This window comes from Megascapheus bottae, chromosome 3, assembly GCF_031878675.1.
Source record: "Megascapheus bottae isolate mThoBot1 chromosome 3, mThoBot2.hap1, whole genome shotgun sequence".
In the NCBI taxonomy this organism is placed as follows: domain Eukaryota; kingdom Metazoa; phylum Chordata; class Mammalia; order Rodentia; family Geomyidae; genus Megascapheus; species Megascapheus bottae.
In genome coordinates this window covers 74,570,923-74,593,266 of record NC_143511.1, presented here as the reverse complement: position 1 = coordinate 74,593,266, position 22,344 = coordinate 74,570,923, and the positions used below count along the sequence as shown (strand labels likewise).

Below are 22,344 nucleotides of genomic sequence, written 5' to 3'. Positions count from 1 at the left end.
GTACAACACAACAATGACATGTTTTTATATACACTGGATTTTTTTTTATTCCTGAGCACATTCATCTGAAAAACCGGTCTTGGGTACAAGTGAGATTTTGCCCATGGTGCCAAAAATCTAGCTACACTGCAGAGAGTTGTAAATTCTAATTCAGACCATAGGGGCTACAATGGGTGAAGCAGAATGAAAAATCTGTCAGAGTCCTCCTGTCATGTAACAAGCTTACAGTGAGGAGAGAGAATAGCTGGTTACAAGAATGTTGTAATAGCCCCATGAGGAGTGTGATAAGCTCGTTTTCAAGCTGTTCAGTGGTTCTAACATTCCCAGAAATACAACTTCCAAATATCCTAATAAATATAAGAGCTCACACTTGACTATTACCATCCTTTTTGTCATAAATAGGATTCCTGCTAACAAGGGAATCTGTATCATCCTTATCCAAGTCACTGTTAATCGTTTCAATATATACTACTTACTATATATATATATATATATATATATATATATATATATACACATACACTTTATGGGGGGGAAGGAAAAAAGAAAAAAAAGTTTTTACAACATGCCAGCTCTCTACTGAATGGAAACTTGCCATTTTTGGCGGTTGTGACTTCATGCCTTTTCCTTTTTCTGGCTTGATTTTTGGCATCTGTGCCAACGGAAAAAGCATTATGCACAAAGTAAGATCTTTTCCCCTGAAGCCAAAGGGTGGGAGAAAGTGAGAGGAAGTCAAGAAAATGGCAGTGCACAAAGATATAAATCCATTTCCAAATCGTGTCTGCCCACTCTTGGAGCTGCAGTGCATATACGTCAGTGAGTTGGCCATCTCCTCAGTCCTGCTCCTGCTCTCTCCAGGTTCCCCCTCCATGGTGACGGTGGATGGAAGCAAGACTGAGGCACAGCTGGTGAAGCTCATACCAGGAATGGAGTATCATGTTAGTGTCATTGCCATGAAGGGCTTCGAGGAAAGTGACCCCGTCTCGGGATCACTCACCACAGGTGTGTTGGCCTTTGCTTCTGGTTTTACCAAATTCACTTTTATAGGCTCCTTATTCCTCACCTCCAGTGTTGTCTGATGACTCACCAGCTTGTGAGGAAAGAGGTTATTTGTGAAATCCTAGAGTCCCAGTGCCAAGAAGTTAATTTGTGGCTCCCCTCTGGTCTCTTTTGAGCTGTATAACCTTTGGAACCTCCTTAACTATCTCAGGCCCCCACTTCCTGGAATATTCTGGAAGAAATAGCCCATGTTTGGGAATCATACTGAGTTGAAATCCTAATGACACTATTGGCTGTCTTGGTGTACCTGTCAGTTAACATCTCTGGGCTCCAAATCCATTCTCTGGAAACTGGGCAGAATCCTGCTTCCCTCATGGAGTAGGATAAGGCTCTCTAAGTGTAACTGTGCAAGTTCTCCTATCTCCTCCTTCCTACTTACCAGTAGTTGTCAGGATTCTTATAACAAGTGCTTCATGGAGAAATGTGATGGAAATGTATAAATAAGTAATCTCAAAGTAGCTACTGTCTGCTTGGCAGCCACTGCATTCCAAGCATTAATGCTGAACACTATAGAAATTCCCAGCTAGGCTTCTATCCCCAGCTCACAGACAAGACACCTGAGACACCAGGAAATGATAGGACCATAGAATCCGTAAAATGTTGGGACCAAGCTTGAACCTAGGTCAGTCTGACTGAAAGCCCTGTATTCTTTTAAAATCAAAAGATCCTTTTCCTAGTAAAGGGCTGATTTGTACAGTTTGCTCTAAATGAGTGGACGAATAATGAATTATATTGAGGAAGAATGAGGTGGAAAATTTCCTTCAGACAGCTCTGTCTCTATAAACAATTTATCCTTTGAGCTCTGAACAATTTTCCAGGCCAGCCCACTAAGAAATCTAAAGAATGGACCTCATAGGAAATTTCAAAAATATCCTAATTGCTGAAAAATGGTTGTGAATATACAATTGCAACATCCCATCTGAAACCAGAGTCCCATTCACTCTACTCTACGGGCCTCTGTTTTCCCAAAGAAATCACTCTCCACAGTGGATCACAGAAGCTGGGTGTGTTTCTTCCTGAGGTCCCGCTGTCATTGCTAGTTAAAGAAAATTCTGTGCATGCACAATGAAATGGGATGGGACTAAGAAGGGACCACGTGGGATACCAAAAATGCTCTGCTCCTCACTAACTCTGTGGCCACTGCTGAGGCCATTTGTTAAATGAGTAGATAACAATAGCCCACATCATCCTGGCTGTCATGAGGAGTGGACTAGCAAGGGAGAGAGTGAGAAGGAAATGATCACCTTCAGGTTGGTTTCCAAGGAAAGGATACTGGGGAGAAAAAAAATGCTCAATAAAATATAGCTAAAGATGAGAGGGTGGCTTGAATGATAGAGTTCTTGCCTAGTAAGTATGAGGGCCTGAGTTCAAACTCTAGTACCACTTTAAAAATAGTTTTAAAAAGAGCTAGATATGAATGTCTTCTGAATATCCTTTCTCAGGACAAGTCACTTGAACATCATATGTAAGATTTCTATTTAAGATGGGGTCCCTCTAAGTGGTCCAGGCCCACCTCAGTTTTGAAAGCACTGGGATTAGAAGCTAAGGAATGTGAACAGAAATACTGATAATGACTGCAATTTGTCTAGCATGTTTTACATGCCTCATCTACTCAGGCCTTACATTGTGTGGAAGGAAGGGTGGAGTGGGGAAGGAAAATGACCATCCCATGTGCTCAGAGACAGAATCCAAATTGCCTCAATAGAATGTAAGACTAGGCCAGGAGTGTGTCCTAAAGATAGAGTGCTTGCCTAGGATGCATGAAGCCCTGGCTTTGATTCTTTGGTAACACATACACAGAAAAAGCTGGAAGTGGGGCTGTAGCTCAAGGGATACAGTGCTAGCCCTTGAGAACGCTCAAAGACAATGCCCAAGTCCTAAATTCAAGCCCCTAGACTAGAAACAACAACAAATATGAATGCAAGACTAGTAGCCTCCAAATCCTGGTTCCATATTGCCTGTCATTCTGATAACTAGAGACATTAGCCAATGCCCAGAAAACCTTCAGCAGCTTGGAGCAGGTTCTCCTGTCTGTGTTAGTTTCTTCCCTAGGTAAAGGGATATAATCTCTAATGATAACCCTTGTCACGTGCTAGAAGTGCTCAGTACCTTCCCATCCATAATATCACGTGGAAACCATGCCAGCCAGAATTATTTTATCCCCAGTGAACAAGTGAGAAAATACTCAGCTAATAAGGAAAAGAATCATGACTCAAAGCCAGGTCAGCCTGGCACCAGGCTCAGGCTCCATGTTCCTGGGACTGAACTAACAGCAAGACTCATAGCAGTGTAGAGGTCAGGTCATCGATGGCCTGAGATCTTCCACCATCCTGACCAGCTCCTTCCCATCATCTCTGTTTGCAGCTCTGGATGGTCCATCTGGCCTGGTAACAGCCAACATCACTGACTCGGAAGCCTTAGCCATGTGGCAGCCAGCCATTGCCACAGTAGACAGCTATGTCATCTCCTACACAGGGGAAAGAGGTAAGGTCTTCTTCAAGACTCTCCTCTCCTGACGCATGTCTGTCTTCTTGCAGACTCTTCCCATTTTCGCATTCTGTACTACATTTGTTATATGGTGACTAAAAAAAAAAAGAATGCATAAATAGGTGGGAAAAGCCAATATTGTCTGTGTAGCTCTCAGCTGCAACCTTCTCAAGACAGTATGGTAGGTCATTTAAAGCTTAAGAAAGAAATAGTACATCTCAGCCTTCTCATAATTTCCTAGCCCACTCCTCCTCTCCCGCTAGCTCTCCTACCAATCCATGCAAGATCCCAGGAAGCATCTCTCATCTTTTACAAAGAAGAGGTCCAGAATCCTGGGATTCCTGAGCTTTACAAAAGACAGAAGAGACTAGTTGATTGAATATATTTTCATAAGCATATGTGTTAATTTACATTAAAGAATTGGTTACAATACCACCCAGCATGGCCACCTGAAAGTAAAAGCCAAATTCAAATAAGACAGAGGGAAAAGAGAGTCTCCTTTTCAATAAACCCATATGGGTTCAGTATTGCTTTGCTTTCAGTGACAATAAGAGATGGAATCATAATCTATCCCTGGGGACTCCAAAAAGTTTAATTCCACCCTGGCAACAACCTCTGCAGCAAGTCCCTTGTGAGCACAGAACAAAGGTGGGGAGAGGAATTTGGGTTTACTCACTTTATTCTTTAATTCTGATTCCCTGTGAGCAGATTTTTCTGAGAAAGGGGAGATGATTTTGCTTCATGTAAAATAAATCAGGGTGCTATTGGTGTGAACATGGAAATTATGGATTCAGGGTTAACAAAAGAGGAGGCGAATGGGGAGTGGGGTTCATGGATGATGAGGGGAAACGATCAAGTTGTAGGACTAAAAATTTCACCCTTGGGAACTCCTAGAAGAGGACCAAGAAATAAGGTCTCCTATGATTTTGAGATAGTCACAGTCACCCATTGGTTTTCACTATTGGACAAAAGTGACTCAGGGGTCTGAGAGGTCAGGGACTTCTCAACCTTCAGAGTTTTGTGATTCTTGATTTGACAGTATTTGGTAGCACAAAAAGATATGTGAGTGGGGGGACCAGAAAAGAGAGAAAGCCATGGGACACATTCATCTTGGATAACCCAGAGCTTCAGAATGGACCTGATTCCCCTATAGCTCAGTCCTATGTGTCAACAGCACAGTGCTACAACCAATATACCATGTAGACAGATAGCCCCTGAACCACAGCTCCCTTCCTTCTGATTTGGTACCTATAAAAATCCAGTCTCCATCTGATCTACCCACTTCTCCTATGAGAAGAGAGGTAGGATGAATCATGTCAGAACTCAAACCAGACTCTTGGCAAGTCATGGAAAAATTCTGGGGTAGAAGAAGGAGTGTACACTGTTGGTTGTGGTTCACAGAGCGAGAAGTAACTACCTGGTTATGTGTATTTCATGTTCAGTGCCAGAAATCACACGCACGGTATCCGGGAACACAGTGGAGTATGCTCTGGCTGATCTTGAGCCAGCCACTGAATATACCCTGAGAATCTTTGCGGAGAAAGGGCCCCAGAAGAGCCTCACCATCACTACCAAGTTCACCACAGGTACCACGTTACCAAGTTATCTTAAACGCCAAGCCCTCACCAGCTCTTTCCCCTTAAATCAACCTCATGTAATGTGATGAAGTAAACAGAGGGTCATACTATGCAGAGACCTGAGATACCATTTCCTTTCAAACAGAAATGACCTTTTGCTCCCAGCCATTTAATAATACATCTTCAAGGCAAGCTTTTCTAGATGTCTACTGGGTTATATGCATTGAAATTATTATTATATTTTGTCAGTCATGGGGCATGGGCACTGTCCCTGAGCTCTACCACTTGAACTACAGCACCACCTCTGGTTTTCTGGTGGTTAATTGGAGAGAAGAGTCTCACAGACTTTCCAGCCCAGGCTGGCATAAACCATGATCCTCAGATCTCAGCCTCTTGAGTAGCTAGATATACAAATGTGAACCACTAGTTGCTGGCCTTTTATTTTTTTTAAACAAACATCAGCCATCGGGGAAATGGAAGATTGCCTCTTTGCCTGGCAAGGGTTGATAAGATATATCAGCCTTCATGTGTCCTCTTACTTAGAAACAAGGGGCTAAGTAATGATATTTACAGCTATATTTTTCTCCCCAAGTCAAACCAAAGCCAACTAGTACCCTGCTAAGCTCTCAGGAGACCTGACTCTTCAAATGAGCTAATGCTTAGACTATTTGTCTTTGGTCGTCAGGGGCTTCAACCTTCTCGTCTACAAGTGGGAAGTTTCTTGCCCAACATCTCAATGGTTTGTACTAAGAATCCGGTCCTCTTGATATCCTGTGTCCTAGAATTGCTGACTTACTTAATGTTACTCATCTCCTCCAGACCTCGATTCTCCAAGAGACTTGATTGCTACTGACATTCAGTCGGAAACTGCCCTCCTTACCTGGAAACCTCCCCGAGCATCGGTTACTGGTTACCTCCTAGTCTATGAATCCACAGATGGTACAATCAAGGTAGCTTTAAGCGTAAACTCATTCCTCATTGCTGGGGTGGGGTGGGGGTGGGAATGTGTGGGCTCTTAAAAGTGAGGGATAATTAGCTGATGCTGTTTCTCCACTCCAGTACATTTAAGGACTAAAAAGAAGAAAAAGAAAAAAAACTTAGTAGGGACAGGACACAGTTACAGACCTTCTGAGTCATACTCTCCAGCCTCTCTCATTTTAACCAGACCCTAGTTTTGAGAGTCAGCCAAGATCCAAAGCCTTGACATTTTAGGAGCTGGACTCTTAACCATCTAATAGTTTCTCTGAAGAAGATGGTTTCTCCTGCATTTTTGTCCTAGGTGTTTTATCACAGATGGCATCGTCACAGACTCATTGAAGTATATTTCACTATGCCCCTGTGATAGAACTGTTAATAGCATTCACAGACCCTGTGAATTCAAGTCTACTCTTGCCCCCATGAACTTCTTCCTTTTACTTTTCACTTTGCAATAACTTTAGAACTTCAGACCAATGAAAGGGATTCTCTGAACTTTTCCTTTCAAACTTGTTCTTGAATTTTTTTTCATTTCAGTTATCCCTACTTTGAGTTCTTTAACTTCTGTACTTTTTTTTTGATCAGCTTTTTGGTGTTTTGGGTTATCAATTGTTTTGCTACGATACATGGGATAGGTGTTTCATTCTGCAACCTACAGGTCATTTCTTCCAAGTTTCTTTTCTTGCTGTTCTGGCTTTCCATTCATTTCATTTCATTGGGATTGTCTTCATGTAGAACACTCCTAGGCAGTGTTTGTTGCAATGGTGTATCATTTTGTCCTTGAGTAGAGAATGAAAAGAGTTAATTAGGACCTGTCCAGCAGGGTTTATCAGCTCTGGGGGATTACTAGAGTGTTTGGGTAATCATCCAGAAATATGTTTTATTTTGGTCTAGGGCAGACTTTGGGCTCTCATATGTGTAAAGTTTTACTTTATCTCCTGCTTTCAACTTGGTATTTCAACCTCCTCAACAACCAATTCTGGCAAACTTGAGTGTGGAGCCTCTGTGTTAGCTCATTCTCTGTAGCCTTCCATCTAGACTAGAAGGGAATGAGGAGATCTGAGGAGCTAAACTGTTTCAGTACAAATCACACTGCCCGCTTTTCATAGTCCCAGCTCTGGCCATTCTGCCCTCTCACCACTTTCTGTACACCATGACTCTGTTGGCATGCTATGCCTGGTGCTGTATCCTCTCCCATTCTTCTCATCTCTGTGGATCTATACTTTTTTTTTTTCAGTTGTGGGGCTTGAACTCTGGGTCTGGGCGCTGTCCCTGAGCTCTTCAGCTTAAGGCTACCGCCCTACCCCTTGAACCACAGAGCCACTTCCAGTTTTCTAGTGGTTATCTGGAGATAAGAGTCTCACAGACTTCAGTGCCCAGGCTAGTTTTGAACCATGATCCTCAGATCTCAATCTCCTGAGTAAGCTAGGATTACAGGTATAAGCCACTGCACCCAGCTTATATTTCTTTACTCTCACTTTAGTGGATATCATAAGAAAATAGAGTTAAGTAGGCATTTCCAATCTGTTACATGTAACTACAAGAAGACATACATTTCTGGCTAGTAAATAACATTTTCTTTTTTGGTCAGTCATGGGGCTTGAACTCTGGGCCTGTGTGCTATCCCTGAGCTCTTCAGCTCAAGACTAGTGCTCTACCACCTGAGCCACAATGCCACTTCTGGTTTTCTGGTGGTTAATTGGAGATCAGAGTCTCACTGATGTTTAGTGCCTGGGCTGGCTTTGAACCGTGATTGTCAGATCTCAGCCTCCTGCGTACCTAGGATTACAGGCGGGATCCACCAGCGCTCGGCACATTTCCAATTATTCCTATGACCTTCCTGGAATTGGGAGATAAAGAACAAACTCACTGTGTGAGCTGAAACAAATCCTGTATCTCTTCCACGTGTCCATGCCCACATCTGTGACATGACTACATCACACTCATGGCTGTCTAGGTCCCCTCCCAGCTGGAATTCTTAGGATTGTGTTTATCTTGAATTCTGATTCTCATGTCAAGCTACTCTAATTGCTTAGAAGGCAACTTTGCCCAGCAACCTAGAGAGATGGCAGGGAATTTTAGCCCTGAGTAATTCAATAACCCTGGTTTTATACCTGATAGTTGATCACTGAGGGCGACACAAAAGTCTCTAGGCCACTAGCAACCTGGCTTGTTTCCTAACACATTCAATATTCAGTTTTATGTATCTTGCTCAAAAGTAACTAGATAAATGAATAAACTTAGTATACATAAAGAATTCTGGCCAGAATGTTAGGAAACCTGGTTACAAGATCACCCTCTGCCACAAACAATTAAGGGGGAGCAAATTCCTTAGGCTCTTGGAAATGTAATTCCCCACTGGGAAAGCTCCCAGGTCACAGAGAAACTTCCATGCACCTCTGTACTAATCCATCACTGTCCTGCCTAAACCCAGCGGGCCTTGTCTGAGTGTTGCACAGAGCAATGTTGTATTTGGTTTACCTGAACGTAACTTCAGTTCCAATCTCAGACGCCAAAAGCATTGGCCATTACTGAGAGGATTTGAAAATAAAGAAAATCTCTTCTGAACTGAAAGGATCATCCATCTGGATAGTACCCCAGAGACCGCCACAAAACAGTGGCTATGAGTCACACATATGTCTCTCCTGAATATCTTTGTTCTGGAAGAGACGATACTTTGGATCATCTTAAGCCTCCTCCTGCCCACCTGTGGAGCTATTATGGTCATCTTTCCACTCAAGAGGGAAGCTTGCTAAATATGTACTGACCAGGCCTCCTCCTTCTCTCTCTGATAATTTAGTCAAGTCTAGGATGGAACATTATTCTGTTGTTACAGCTCATACACAGAGACAGATAACCTCACAGGTTTCTAAGCCTCTTGCCTCTAGTACAATTCATTTTGGCATCATTTTAAAAATTTTTTAAAGCACAATTGAATTTATGTCACTCATTTGTCTAAGAAACCATAGAGACCTTCCCTACCTTGCTATAGCTTGGCATTTAAAACTCTGTGATCTTACTATTCCCTACCTTTTCCATCTCTCTTTCCCACATAATCCCCAAAGCAAGTACAACTGGGATAGATTATTGCCTCTTTGTCTTATTTTAACTTTCCTTGACCCCTCTTGCCCCAGGGCCTTTGCTTATGCAGCCATTTCCATATCTCTGATATTCCAGTTGGGCACTTAAAGAGTTAGGCATGGATCTTGTTAACTAAATTACTGAGTGCATGGTGTAGTGCATGAATGTTATGTCCATTCTCTGAGAATATCTGTGACCAAAGTGCTATGTTCCTCTGTCCTTAGGAAGTCATTGTGGGGCCAGACACCACCTCCTATAGCCTGGCAGACCTGAGCCCATCTACCCACTATACAGCCAGGATCCAGGCACTGAATGGATCCCTGAGGAGCAAGCTGATTGAGACCATCTTTACTACAAGTAAGATGCACAGGACGTGACTGGATCTTGAGGTCAACATTTGCGACATTGAACCAACCCTCCACTTCCCTTTTGGGTTCTGCTTTAAATGTTTCAGACGCATTTCTGAAAACTATCAATCTGCTAGTGCTGTCTGGAAGCCCAGGAAATGAGCATCCAAATGGTTACAGGTTCCCATGCAAGAAAAGGAAGAAGAATAGGCTGAGTGCCTCTGGACTTACTCACCCTCTGCCCCTTACTGTGCATGTCTCAGCCGGGTAGCTTCCTTCTTTTCTAACGACCTCAGTTCCTTCATCTATATGTGATGGATTAACAAGGACACCTGCACCAGGACCTTGTGAGGGTGAATCAGCTCTTGGGTTTGAATCTCTAGCTCCCTGCGTGGTCTTTATATTGCCAAGTTCAATCTAAGCCCAATTTAAGCCTCCTTCTCTTTTGGAATTCAATGTTTATAAGACTTATGCCATACACAAAATCACAGTCTTATGACTAAGCTGGCATGATGGGTCAAGATCCTTATGTCTCAGTTTCCTGGTTGGGAAATGGAGGCTTCCCAAGACTTTATGACCTGATCAGGGCAACCATCTAAGGGTCAAAGTTGAGTTCCGATGTTCCAGAACCAGAGAGTTCCTGTGCTCCCCTTGCACTTAGCACTGGTCATCTGATGATAGCAGGCCGGTGAGTTGTCTACTAGCGAGTGGAGTGAGCAAATCTATTCACAAGGAAGAGAAGAACTGGCCTCTAAAGCACCCCTGCCTTTGCTCGTCCCTGGACAGTTGTGCTGAGGAAGGATCTTCCCTTCCGTAGATGCAAGGCTGAGAACACAAGGGCATCAGTGTGCCCTAAGGATGCTCTCAGACTAGGGCTATGAAATAAACAAGAAGACAGTTTATGCTACAATCCCACGTGGAGGTGGATATGTCAAAGAGAGGCTGTGAGGTCAGAGAAAAAGAATTCCTAAGACCATCACTTTTCTGATCACCTGCTAAGCAGAGTGCCAGGATTATCCATCATATCTTGTGTGAGTGCGTGTGTGTGGAAGACAGAGAGACAGAGAGAAACAGAGACAGAGAGAGACAGGCACACACAGAGAGAGAGAGTATTTTCCTTGAAAATCCCCCAGATATCATTATTTTATCCAGGATTTCTGGAATCAGATTCTCTAGCTCTAGTATCATACAGAAAGCAAGTAGCAAGCTAGGCACCAGTAGATCATGCTTACAATCTTAGCTATGCAGGAGGCTGGAAACTGAGAATCCTGGGCTCAAAGCCAGCCCAGGCAGGGAAGATTGTGAAACTTTTATCTCCAATTAATTACCAAAGTAAAAAAGAGAGAGGGGGAGGAGGGAAAGAAGAAGAGGAGGTAAAAGAAGAAGTAGAATCAAAAAGGAGGGAAAGAAAGATGAGAAAGAAGGAGAGGAAGACAGGGGGGAGGAAGGGAGGGAGGGAGGGGAAGTAGAGATGTGGCTCAAGTGATTGAGTACTAGCCTTGAATAAAAAAGCTAAAGGACAGTGTCCAGGCCCTGAGTTCAAGCCCCAGGACTGGCACACATATACAAAAATAGCAAGTAGTAGGTTCAAGATTTGGGTTCTTTACCCACAATCCTCTGAAGAAGCTGACGATGTATTCCTAGTGTGAACCCAGATGTATTCGTGTGAAGAGCTCAAAGCTCCCAAGTTTGCATGAGACTCACAAAGAAGCCAGCACCCTAATAGGATGCCCCAGTCTACACTGAGCCATCCTCGGATTGCTAGAACCCAGACACTGTAGCCAGTACCTGGGAATTCATCAGGTGCTAGTTGATGTACCGGGTGGAACCAGGTTAACTTCGCACCATATTCCTCACAGCAACCCAACAGTTTCCATTAGTATGGGAGACCTTATCTGTAACCCCTACACCACAAGGCAGACTTTCATCTTGTGCAGGAGGGAATAGAGAGTGCTTCTGTTGCTTGCCTATCCACACTTCAAAGCTGCAGTCCGAAAGATCTACCCTAGTCCTTCTGCTCTGAGAGTATTATTTCCCCTCGTCTTGCAGTTGGACTCCTGTACCCATTCCCCAGAGACTGCTCCCAAGCCATGCTGAATGGAGACACAACCTCTGGTCTCTACACCATTTATCTGAATGGTGACAAGGCCCAGGCACTGGAAGTCTACTGTGACATGACTTCTGATGGAGGTGGATGGATTGTGAGTATTAAAGTGGATTCCAGAGCCCTCAGCCATGGGAGGGAGAGGAGGGACAAACGGAGGAGGGTTAGGGTATATACTCCTCCAGCAAAAGTGTTTACAAAAACAATGGCTCATACTTGGAAATATTCAATTTAAACAAAGGAATGCAAAGAGGCTTAGGATTAAAGAAGAATTACCTCATCTGAGCCTCCTCAAACTCTGATAAGTAAATGACAGTAATCATGAAATCCACTAGAAATGTATTAACTAGCAGTAACCAAGCACTTACTATCAACTGTGCTAAGAGTTTTACTGGAATTCTTTCAACTCCCTTATCATAGGCGCTGAGTTGCATATTTTTTATTCAGTAAACTTTAAGGGCAATTTAGAGGTTCACTGCAAAATTGATCAGGAAATCCAGTCTCCATCTACTTCCTGCTACAACACAGGGTCTCCATCATTATCAGGATCTTACACATCGTGAGTCCCTAAAGCTGAGCTGCATTTTCAGGAGAGGATATGTGCTCAGAGAGGGCAAGTGACCTGCTCGAAGTCACAGCCCAATACTATGCACTCAGGGAGAAACACAATCCCCTCTATTTACTTCAGTACCCTAAGTATGCTCAGATTCACCGACTTTGTTTGTAGGTGTTCCTGAGACGCAAAAATGGACGGGAAGACTTCTATCGCAACTGGAAGGCATATGCTGCTGGATTCGGGGACCGCAGAGAAGAATTCTGGCTTGGTAATGTAGCCCATTTCAGCCCTCCATTTTATTTGCCCTAGCAAGAGGGGAGAGAAAAAGATTATAATGAAAGAAAGGAAGTCTGTGACACAGCACAGAACCTCCCATTCCCAAGACCAAGGGCTTTAACTAAGCTTTAATCAAGAAGGAACTTTATGAATGAGGCTTAACCATTCATAAGCTTGTCCTCACTGGTAACTTGTCTGCTTTCCTCCTATGTGTCAAGCACTTGACTGTGTCCTTTATGCCCATAACTTCTTATCTAGAACACCCTTACAAAGTGCAGAATTCCCTCTTGTCCATGAGGAAACTGTTCCTCAGATAGCTGGCATGCCTTGTTCTTGGTAATTTAGCCAATAAGCAGTTTAAAATCTTCTGAGTCAGCACTACAATGCTGTCCATTTATCCATCCTCCATCAGTCCATCCATCAATCCATCTACCTGCACCACTCTTGTTTTTCAGCAATCTCGCTGCACAGAACTATAGTCTATGCACTGCTAAAAAAGTATATCCTAAGATCACCCATGCCTTCTCTTTATAAGGGGCTTTAGAAGGAGAAAGATAATTCTCTGTCTTACTGCCTTTGGTCTTAGCAATATATTAGGATATACAAAGAGCAAAGATTTCAAGCCAATTTTATCTGAGTCTTAAGAAGCATCGTGAGTTTTTCCTGGTGTGCTATGAGAGAACAGGACACATCTCAAGGACAAGTCTTTGTGACACTCTGTTCAGTGTTCCAGCTGCATCTCTACAGGAGAAAATAGAAATAATGGTATCAGTCATTTGTGCCCCTTAAGCAACCCTTTGCCTGTCATCCACAGGGCTGGATAACCTGAGTAAAATTACAGCCCAAGGACAGTATGAACTGCGTGTGGACCTGAAAGACCATGGAGATGCAGCCTATGCCGTCTATGACAAGTTCAGCGTGGGAGATGCCAAGACACGTTACAAGCTGAGGGTAGAAGGCTACAGCGGGACAGCAGGTGAGGGGGCACCCACACCTCTAAGCCATGGGATTCCTTCTTTCTTTCCTTCTCTTCTCCATTCTTTTCCTTACTTTCTCCATTCTTTCCTTCCTTCCTCTTCTTCTTTCTTTCCCTCTTTTCCTTCTTCTTTTCCTTTCTTTCCTTCCTTCCTTCTTTCTGTTCCTTTCCTTTTCTTCCTTCTTTCCTTCCTTTCTTCTTTCATGCCCCTCTTCCTTTCCTTCTTCCCTTCATTCATAGTAATCCATCCATCCAGTTAGCAACCCGCAAGTCTTTCAATACATTTTAAATAGAAATTAGGTGACTACTTTGGTCACCTACTTTGGGAAACAGCTAACAGGACTGAATTGTAACTATTCTCACTCAAAAAAAAAACCTATTTTTATTCCCCCTTTAAAAAATGTTACATACGTATAAAAAAATAGTCTCCCATACCCTTAACTGCATGTAACACAGTGCCTGCTTTCCTACTCTGGGCTTCTGCTCTCTGGAGTTCCTGCTGTGTAGAGATGCTGCTGATTCCAGGTGTCTGGGTGAACCTGAGAGAGATGTAGCCCTTCTTTGAAGTTCCCTAGAGGTTCAAATGTTGCTTGTGTTGCTAGTCTGGAGACTGCTTTTCAGCCAGCTCTTTTATTCCTTACCTGGTTCAGAACTCTAATTCTAGTGCTGAAGATTTCTCTGACTTGAAATGGCCTTTGTGCCATTTTCTGGCTCCACATCATAGGAGAAGCAAGGGAGAACATAAGGCCTACAAGAAAGCATTCTTTTTGTGTTACTCCCATGTAATACTCACTGAAATCTTTCAGTGAGATGTTGGTATCAAGGGTAGGACAGGAAATCTCAATGCTTTGCACAAAGAGAACCAGCTTATAGATGATGCATGATCATGGTTGTCCTGGCAACAAGGAAAGGTGAGATCTGAGTGTATAAACTCGTGAAAGCCATATGCCCTCCTTAAGAATCCTTTTGTGCTTATGAACACAGAAGACGGATTCCCCAAACCCTTCAGAGCTGCAAAAGGAAACTTCTAGAAAAGAAAAATTCTCCAGCTATGGGTGTCCATATCAAGGTACCATCTAGGGAGGCAGAGTAGTTTTGGTGATAACAGAAGAGAAAGAGCTAGGAGTGGAAATTTGTTCCTGCATGCTTCAATGCACTCTGATATTTTATTACTTAATAATAAATACCTGTTTGGTGGAGGCGGCTTCCAGGAAGGAGGATACTGTTTCATGGCACACAAATCTGCCAAGCAACAGGAATGTGGCCCCTATCCACTCTCCGTATTTCCAGGGAGATAATGCACTGGTACTAAGATAACTGTGGTTAGTTGGCATAGTGCTGTGTGCATTAATGGCAACCAGCCACTGCCAACCCCTCGGAGAGAATTCTGTCTCCTCAGTATCTTCTGCCATCTCATATACCAGGGAGCTCTATTGGTCTAAAAAGACATCTGAGTCTCTCCAAGAACTTGGCTCCAAAATATCAGTAGGGGATACTTGAGATTCTTTGACTACTTGCGCACAGTACCTGGCCAGGGTTGAGACTATAGGAATTCAAAAAGAAATGACATTAAAAGGCTTCCAATATCCATCATATGAAATTGCATACTATCTTTCCAAATACAGCATTATCTGCAAATGACAGTCTTGTCCATGAATCAGCAAATACTTTTCTAGTAAGCATTTTTATAAGAACTTTGTGATACTATAAAATAATTGTGATATTTACAAATAATTACACTATTTGATGACACCTAATATCTGAAAGGACTTGATTATAAGAAAGTCACTAACTACTCGTGAAGGAGGCACATATGGTCTATAATGTTTTTATTTCATTTGTTGGTTTTTATATGAGGCCTTATGTGCTCCGGCTGATCTGGAACTCAAGTTCTTTGTACCTTAGCCTCCTAATTACTGGGATTGCAGGTGTGCAACACAATCCCCAACTTGTAAATCATTCTAAAAGACAAATTCTTTAGCTTATGCTCTGATGAACTTCAAAAGAAATCTCCTTTCTAATGTAGAAAGGGATAACAATAATTAACTATTTACATATACTTCTACCTGTTTAGGATACACCTTTGTACCCACTCTCACAACAGCCTGTGAGGTACACAGACTTAGTATGCTGGCTCTGTTTCACAGAGGAGAAACTGGGGGTCAGCAAGAGGCTAGAATTGGGTGAGGTTACAGCTGGAGAAAGGAGATAGGACACAAAGCTGGACCTCCAGCCTTTTTTCTACCTTGTTATGATGCCATGAATCCTGCTGTGAGATTGTCCCACCCATGCTCACCTTCTATCTTGACCCTGTCTGAAATCCAAGACCAGCCTACCCTAAAATGGAGTTTTCAGCTTTCCTCTCTGGGTTCTTCTGCCTTTCCCAGCCCAGGCAGAAGCTGGAGCTCCTCAGGTCCTTATTTTCCTCCTGACCCTGCCTTCTTTTCTCTCTCAGGGGACTCCATGGCATACCACAATGGCAGATCCTTCTCCACCTTCGACAAGGATACTGACTCTGCCATCACCAACTGTGCCCTGTCCTACAAAGGAGCTTTCTGGTATAAGAACTGTCACCGTGTCAACCTGATGGGAAGATATGGAGACAACAACCATAGTCAGGTGAGTGGACTGTGATGCTCAGAACAGGCAGAGCATGGTGGAGTGAAGGGTTCCTGGACTACAGAATAAGACAGTTAGCTCAGAGATAGACAATTTACCATCTTCCTGTTAGACAATCTACCATCATCTTGTTGAGATTTCTTCAACAAGAAATCTGAATGGAATGACATTTAGCGACATTCATGACATTCAATGTCCGCTAACAGTAAAATACTACACATTAACCCTTGCAAATCCCTAAGAGAACCAGTGGTCAAATGAATTCCAAACTTCCCAAAGTACAGCCGATAAAAGTAGAAGATATTCAAAGGAAGCAGGAGCAATGCAGACCCGAGCAGACCCCTAGCCAAAATACAGTCAGAGCCCCAAGAATGCCTAAATGAAGTCCACAGACATTAAATCCTCTCACTTGATAGAAGGATGGAGGCCCAAAGATAGGTGACTTGCCTGAAGTTGAAGAGTCACGTTTGTAGACAGACTCAAATCTCCCCACTTCTGATCTCTTGATTTTTTTCCTCCTGTACCATAGCCAACTAGAACCTGTAGTCATTGAAACATTTTTTTGAGATCTCCCTGAGAAACAAGTAAACAAACCCAACTCCAGAATCTAACTTGCATTGAGACCTTCCTGCAGTGCATGGGTGAAAGGTGAATGGGATCACGTGGAACCAGCTACTTAGTCACAACCAACCCTGCTCTGGACTCTTGGGGCAGCTGGGGAAGGAGGGATGGATGTGCTCACAAACCACATGTTCCTCCCTATTTCTAGAATACACAGGGTTCTCTCTAGGTCTGCTCCTCAGGATCCCAGGGGATTTGTAAAAACAATTCAGCAGCCACAGTTACCTATCCCAAACCCAAGAGTATGGATTCAGTATTCCAAGGGTTTGTGCTTATTCATATTTCTATGCCTAAGAATTTGGGGAAGAGGCTGGTTGCCTAAGGAGCACTGCCTGAAGCTTAGGTTACTCCGTCCTGACCCTCCCTGCTATCAGAGCAAGATGAGGGGCCTCGGGTACTGGAGGGCAGACTTCCACGTCTGTGAACTCCAGTGAAGAGTCACCTAGAACCAGGAAACCCAGACACAAATGTAGTCTTTTCCTACATAAAAGGTTTGCTCAAAACATTAAACATATTTCTTTCTCCTTGAGATTTGCCAAGTCTACTACCAATTAAACAACACTGTGATAACACGTTTAAAACTCAATCTTCATGGTACCTTTCAGAGTTGTTCTTTCTGCTATTCTATTCCAACTGCTACTGAAATACCCAGTATGAATCCTATGGACTTATAATCACAACACACACACACACACACACACACACACACACACACACACACACACACACACACACACACAGTGTACCTAGTTTTTCAGTTCCTTAGTCTCCAATCATGAGGTTCCTTAGGGGAAAATGGCCATTTTTATCAGCAGCTATTTTGTTTCAGGATGGCAGGTGAAGGTTCAGTGAAACAAGTGGTTCTGATTATTGGTTACAATTAAACAAAATATGAATTAAAAATAGATGGAGCCAGACATTTTAGAAGTCCTCACAACAGACCAAATAGAGAAACTGACAAGAAGTAGTTTATTGTCATATGCCACATGATGTCACAACAGTCACAATGAAACAAAACTCTTTTTTTGTTTGTTTGTTTGAACTGAGTGACAAGGATCGATGAAAGGCCTTCTCTATTTTTCAGGGTGTTAACTGGTTCCACTGGAAGGGACATGAATACTCAATCCAGTTTGCTGAGATGAAGCTGAGACCTAGCAACTTCCGAAATCTTGAAGGCAGGCGTAAACGGGCCTAAATTCCAGGGACAACTGAGTGAGAGAGGAGTGGGGCCCAGAGAAATGAAAAGGATTTTACCAAAGCATCCACACAGCCAGTCCAATCACCAAGCTACACCTGGGCATTGGCAAGAGTCAAAAACTGGCCTCGGATCATCAAGACACTGGCATCAGCCACTCTGCGGTTAAATTCCTTCACACCAAAGACTACAGTCCGCAATAGGTTTCTATTTTGTTGTTCGATTACAGAAAAAGAAAATCTTCCAGTGATTCCAACATAATGTTTTCTACTTCTCTTGGGTGGCTCTGGGAATGGGGAAGGGGTAGGTTACAGTGGTAGTTTGTTTTAGAAGCAGCCATATTTTACACAAAGCTGTATAATTAATTATCATTATTTTGGGTAGTAAAGATAAAACGTGTCATCGGAAGTTATTCTCCCATCCCCATTTTTTTACAGTTCATACAGTCAAATTCAGAAAAGCAATACTGTTTCCATTGCAAGGAGATGATTAATGTTATTAATATAATAATTATAATAATAATGATTATGATAATGATCAAAACTAAGGATTTTTTAAAGAAATGTTTCTTCCCCCAACCGCATCTGAACAGTACCTGATTGTATTTTTTTTAATAAAAGCACAAGTACTTTTGAGTTTAGTAGTATTTTGCTTTTCATCGTGCGTCTGAATTCCACCAAAGTCAATGTAGTAGAACAAAAAGAGGAACCTTGGCAACGATAGGAAAGGAGGTACAAGGGATGTATAGCTGGAGCATTAAACTAACAAGAGGAAAAAACTCCTCTACATTCACTCTATAATATGTCATATGTATGCATTTTAAAAATGCATTGAGCCTAACACTAGTGGCCCACACATATAATTCTAGCTACTCAGGAGGTTGGGATCTGAGAATCACCTTTCAGCCCCATCCCAGTCAGACAAATCCATAACATTCTCAACTCCAATTAACAAATAAATTAGAGGCTTGGCTCAAGTGGTAGAGTGCCAGATGTAAGGGAAAAAAAAACATTGAGTAAGAGCAGGCAGGAAGCATTGAATCAAGCCCAGTATCAACACACACACAAATAATTACAATAATAATAATAATAACAATAATATATTAAAGTGTACCAAAAACTTTTAAAATGTACAGAGAAGGGAAGTCTATTAACAAAAAATAATATAGAGGGGGTACATTTATCAGTGTATATCATATTAAAGTTGTAAATATCACAGTTAAACCTCTTTCTACAATTAATGCTAATGAAAGGTTTTTTTCAAAGTAAGAATCATTCTATACACACACAAATATGCAGAAGTTTTAAATTAGGCTTGCCTAAGCTGAAACACACACACATACACACACACACACACACACACACACAAATGAGTTCAAGAAAATGCAAAAATCTAAGTCAGTGGCTATAATTACATCCATCAGTTACTTCTAGGAATTTTAGACACAAATTGACTTGTGCTATTCTTTCAGGACTCACTTGGTTAGAAGCCCATCTTCTTAGCCAAAGCAAGAGTCACTGAGAAGTGTTTTTGGTCAGTGTCCAATAGGAATATGGCAACAGCCATCAGAATGCTCACCCACAGACACAGACTAATAGGGACACACAAAAACAATGGCATTAATTCAGAGTGCACTTTTAAGCCATCCCTTTGCCCTTTTTCTTCTTTCCTTTTCTTTTTAAGTAGACTAGTCAGCTAGGATTCTTTGCAGGCAACAAAAATAGACAGCACTTATCATTCTTACACAAGTCACAACAGGAAATCTCCAACATAAACATCTCATATTTTTGTGTGTGCATTTTACAGCCTTTCCCTGCTAATTGCCAACACAGAGATTAAACTTCCCAGTCACAAAGGGCAAAACCCCCAATTGCTTCAAATGAACCCCAAAACTCAGAAGATCCTCAGAAGATCCTCAAACCCAGCTATTTAAATTTCCTTGTCAGAGAAATGACAAAAGTCCAAAGAGATCATATGAAGTACCAGAAGGGAAAAAGTGAAGGGAAGACCTGAGATGCACCGATCAAGGGGAAATCAAGGTCAGATCTCAGAGTCTCTTGAGTGTAAAGGTTTGTTTCTCTACCTCAACATTTGCTGCTGGCTGAAAAGACAAGACAATCCAGCATATGCTGGTCCAGTTCAGCCTTCCTAATCCATTCCAAATTGAACATCTATAAGTGGTTAATACCAAAAAGGTGTGTGTTCTCCTGGCACAGCTTTTCAAAGCTGAAAGAGGACCAGTTCTGGAAAGTCCTCAGCTACTTGCCCAAATAGGCCAACTAAAAAGACAGACAATGGCAAAGGGCAGAAAGATTTATTAGACTCCCATGGGAAGAGGTAAAATAAATACTTCCATCCTCTTTGGAACGTAGTCATGAGCATTAGGTTTAAATAGACAAAGAACTGAGCAGGGGAAGAGAAAGAGTCCCGAAAGTATGGTCGCTATGGAGGGGTCCCTGAGAAGTTATCACTGTCATCACTTGAGGGGAATAATTTTGGAACCAGCATTGCTGCCATGTGAGTGGTCAATACTGCAGAGATTTCGCAGTTTCTTAGGGGTAGTTTTGGTCCCTTGTCATAAGGGTCCCTATTATCATCAGTCTTGTATATCCAGGATTCCAAGGTTATTACAAAGTGATCGCAAAGAAAAAGGCTCGGAGTTAAGACAGATACAAAGGGATGCAAAGATGCCAGGCTTTCCCTTGCTCTTACTTAAATTTGGGGTTCTCAGAGAAGAATTGGTGCTTTTCAGCAAAATGTTACTAAATTATTGATTACAGAAGGAAAAAGGGCAGAGAAAGAGGAAAAATACAAGTTGGGAAATTTTACAACTCAAAATTCAGCTTCTTATCTGAGACTGGTGGCATATACCTAATAATTCCAGAACCTCCTTTTATATGAACTGAACAACTGCATAGACCAACTAGACCTAACAGACATCTACTCAATATTCCACCCAGCAACACCAATCTCAAAACCTTGTCTCTAAAATAAATAAATGAATAAACCAACAAAATCAGCCTTTTGCTCAGCACTCTAAGATTAATACCTGAGGATTTAAAATGTGCCGTGACATTCATTTCCTAGTGAAATCTGAAAATTATGTGACAAAGATGAAATGGAGGTGGTTGTCAGACCAAAATTAAAATCACCAGAGGCAGAAAGTCTGTGAGAGCTACTCTTCCATTAGTTCTGTTTACTCTTCTGTAAATTAAGAACATACAAACATTTTATTACCCAGTATTTATTCTATACGTATTTCCCGAAATATATTCTGTGAAGATATATTATGTCCTTTTTTTTGTGGGTAATGGGGTTTGAACTCTGGGCCTGCGCCCTGTCCCTGAGTGCTTCAGCTCAAGGTTACAGCCCTACCACTTGAGCCACAGCCCCACTTCCCCTTTTCTAGTGATTAATTGGAGATAAGACTCTCACAAATTTTAGTGCTGGGGCTGGCTTTGAACCTCAGTCCTCAGATCTCAGCCCCCTGAGTAGCTAGGATTACACACTAAGCCACTATGCCCAGCTCTATATTTAGTCATTCTTAAAAGACCCCCAGAATGAGGCTTTACATATGCAAAGGGCTAATAAGCTTCAGCATTCTCTAAAATTACTTGATATGGGATGGACTGTGGCTATTGACCAAAGCAATAATAGAACTCAGATTTCAATCTACATCTTCTGGTACCATTGATCCTGCTCTGTTCTAGGTACTCAATGAAAAACTTCCGGGGCTCATAGCAAGAGGATGGAATTTTCATAGTGGAGGTGAGAAAGGAACTCTCAATTAGATCATTATTAATCCATGTCAGGTTCCTATAGTCCTAAATTCTTAGATTCTAGAAACAGTTTAGAATATCTGTTCCTCCCCTTAACCAAAGTCCTCTAAATTCAAGGGAGCCTCAGTTTGGACAATTCTGCTCAGCCCAGCAGGTCTGTGGGTATTCAGCAATAGGGTGACTCTAAGTCCAGGAGTATACAGCATTCCTCTTAAAGCAAGGGAGAAGGGGAATTCCCTATTCATTGTCCTAAGAGATTTTCAGCAAATTGACTTATTTAAAAGAAACATGGGAGCAGATCCGTCTCATTCAAATGGAATGTGATGGCTCAGAAGCTAGGATCAAAGGAATTTATGGCTCCAGCCAGATCCTTCCCCACTAAGTTTATCTTGCTTTAATAAATGCTGTCATGTTATATACACAATTTGCTGTTCCAGATCACAAGGCCTGATGCCTGTGATTCAGGCATAGCAACGCTCTCCTGGCTGTGCAAAACCAAACAAACTGGCTTTCCCTAACAACCAAGCTTTAAGTCGGAGGCTTAACACTCTACTGGCAGATGATGTCTAGGCACAAACCCCCTTTCTCTCCAAAGCTATGGATTTATCTAACCTTCATGCATTCCTGAGAAGCCACACAAGAATCAAATTCTCATTAGTAAGGAAGCCAATCAGACAAGAATCTTTAACCAG

The 22,344-nt window shown here is 42.2% G+C and overlaps 1 protein-coding gene across 6 annotated transcripts in view; it reads left to right on the top strand.

Moving 5' to 3' along the window:
* Positions 1 to 18,508, top strand: part of Tnc (tenascin C) — an 83,224-nt gene extending 64,716 nt beyond the window's left edge. For all 6 annotated transcript variants that reach the window (XM_090330495.1, XM_090330496.1, XM_090330497.1 and 3 more), the window contains 10 exons: positions 859 to 1,002; positions 3,424 to 3,543; positions 4,989 to 5,132; positions 5,943 to 6,073; positions 9,404 to 9,536; positions 11,576 to 11,727; positions 12,358 to 12,454; positions 13,277 to 13,438; positions 15,894 to 16,057; positions 17,763 to 18,508. In XM_090330495.1, coding sequence (XP_090186621.1) covers positions 859 to 1,002; positions 3,424 to 3,543; positions 4,989 to 5,132; positions 5,943 to 6,073; positions 9,404 to 9,536; positions 11,576 to 11,727; positions 12,358 to 12,454; positions 13,277 to 13,438; positions 15,894 to 16,057; positions 17,763 to 17,873 — 1,358 coding nt within the window. In that variant the 3' untranslated portion in view covers positions 17,874 to 18,508. The remainder of the gene's footprint in view (positions 1 to 858; positions 1,003 to 3,423; positions 3,544 to 4,988; positions 5,133 to 5,942; positions 6,074 to 9,403; positions 9,537 to 11,575; positions 11,728 to 12,357; positions 12,455 to 13,276; positions 13,439 to 15,893; positions 16,058 to 17,762) is intronic.
* Positions 18,509 to 22,344: the final 3,836 nt, after the last annotated feature.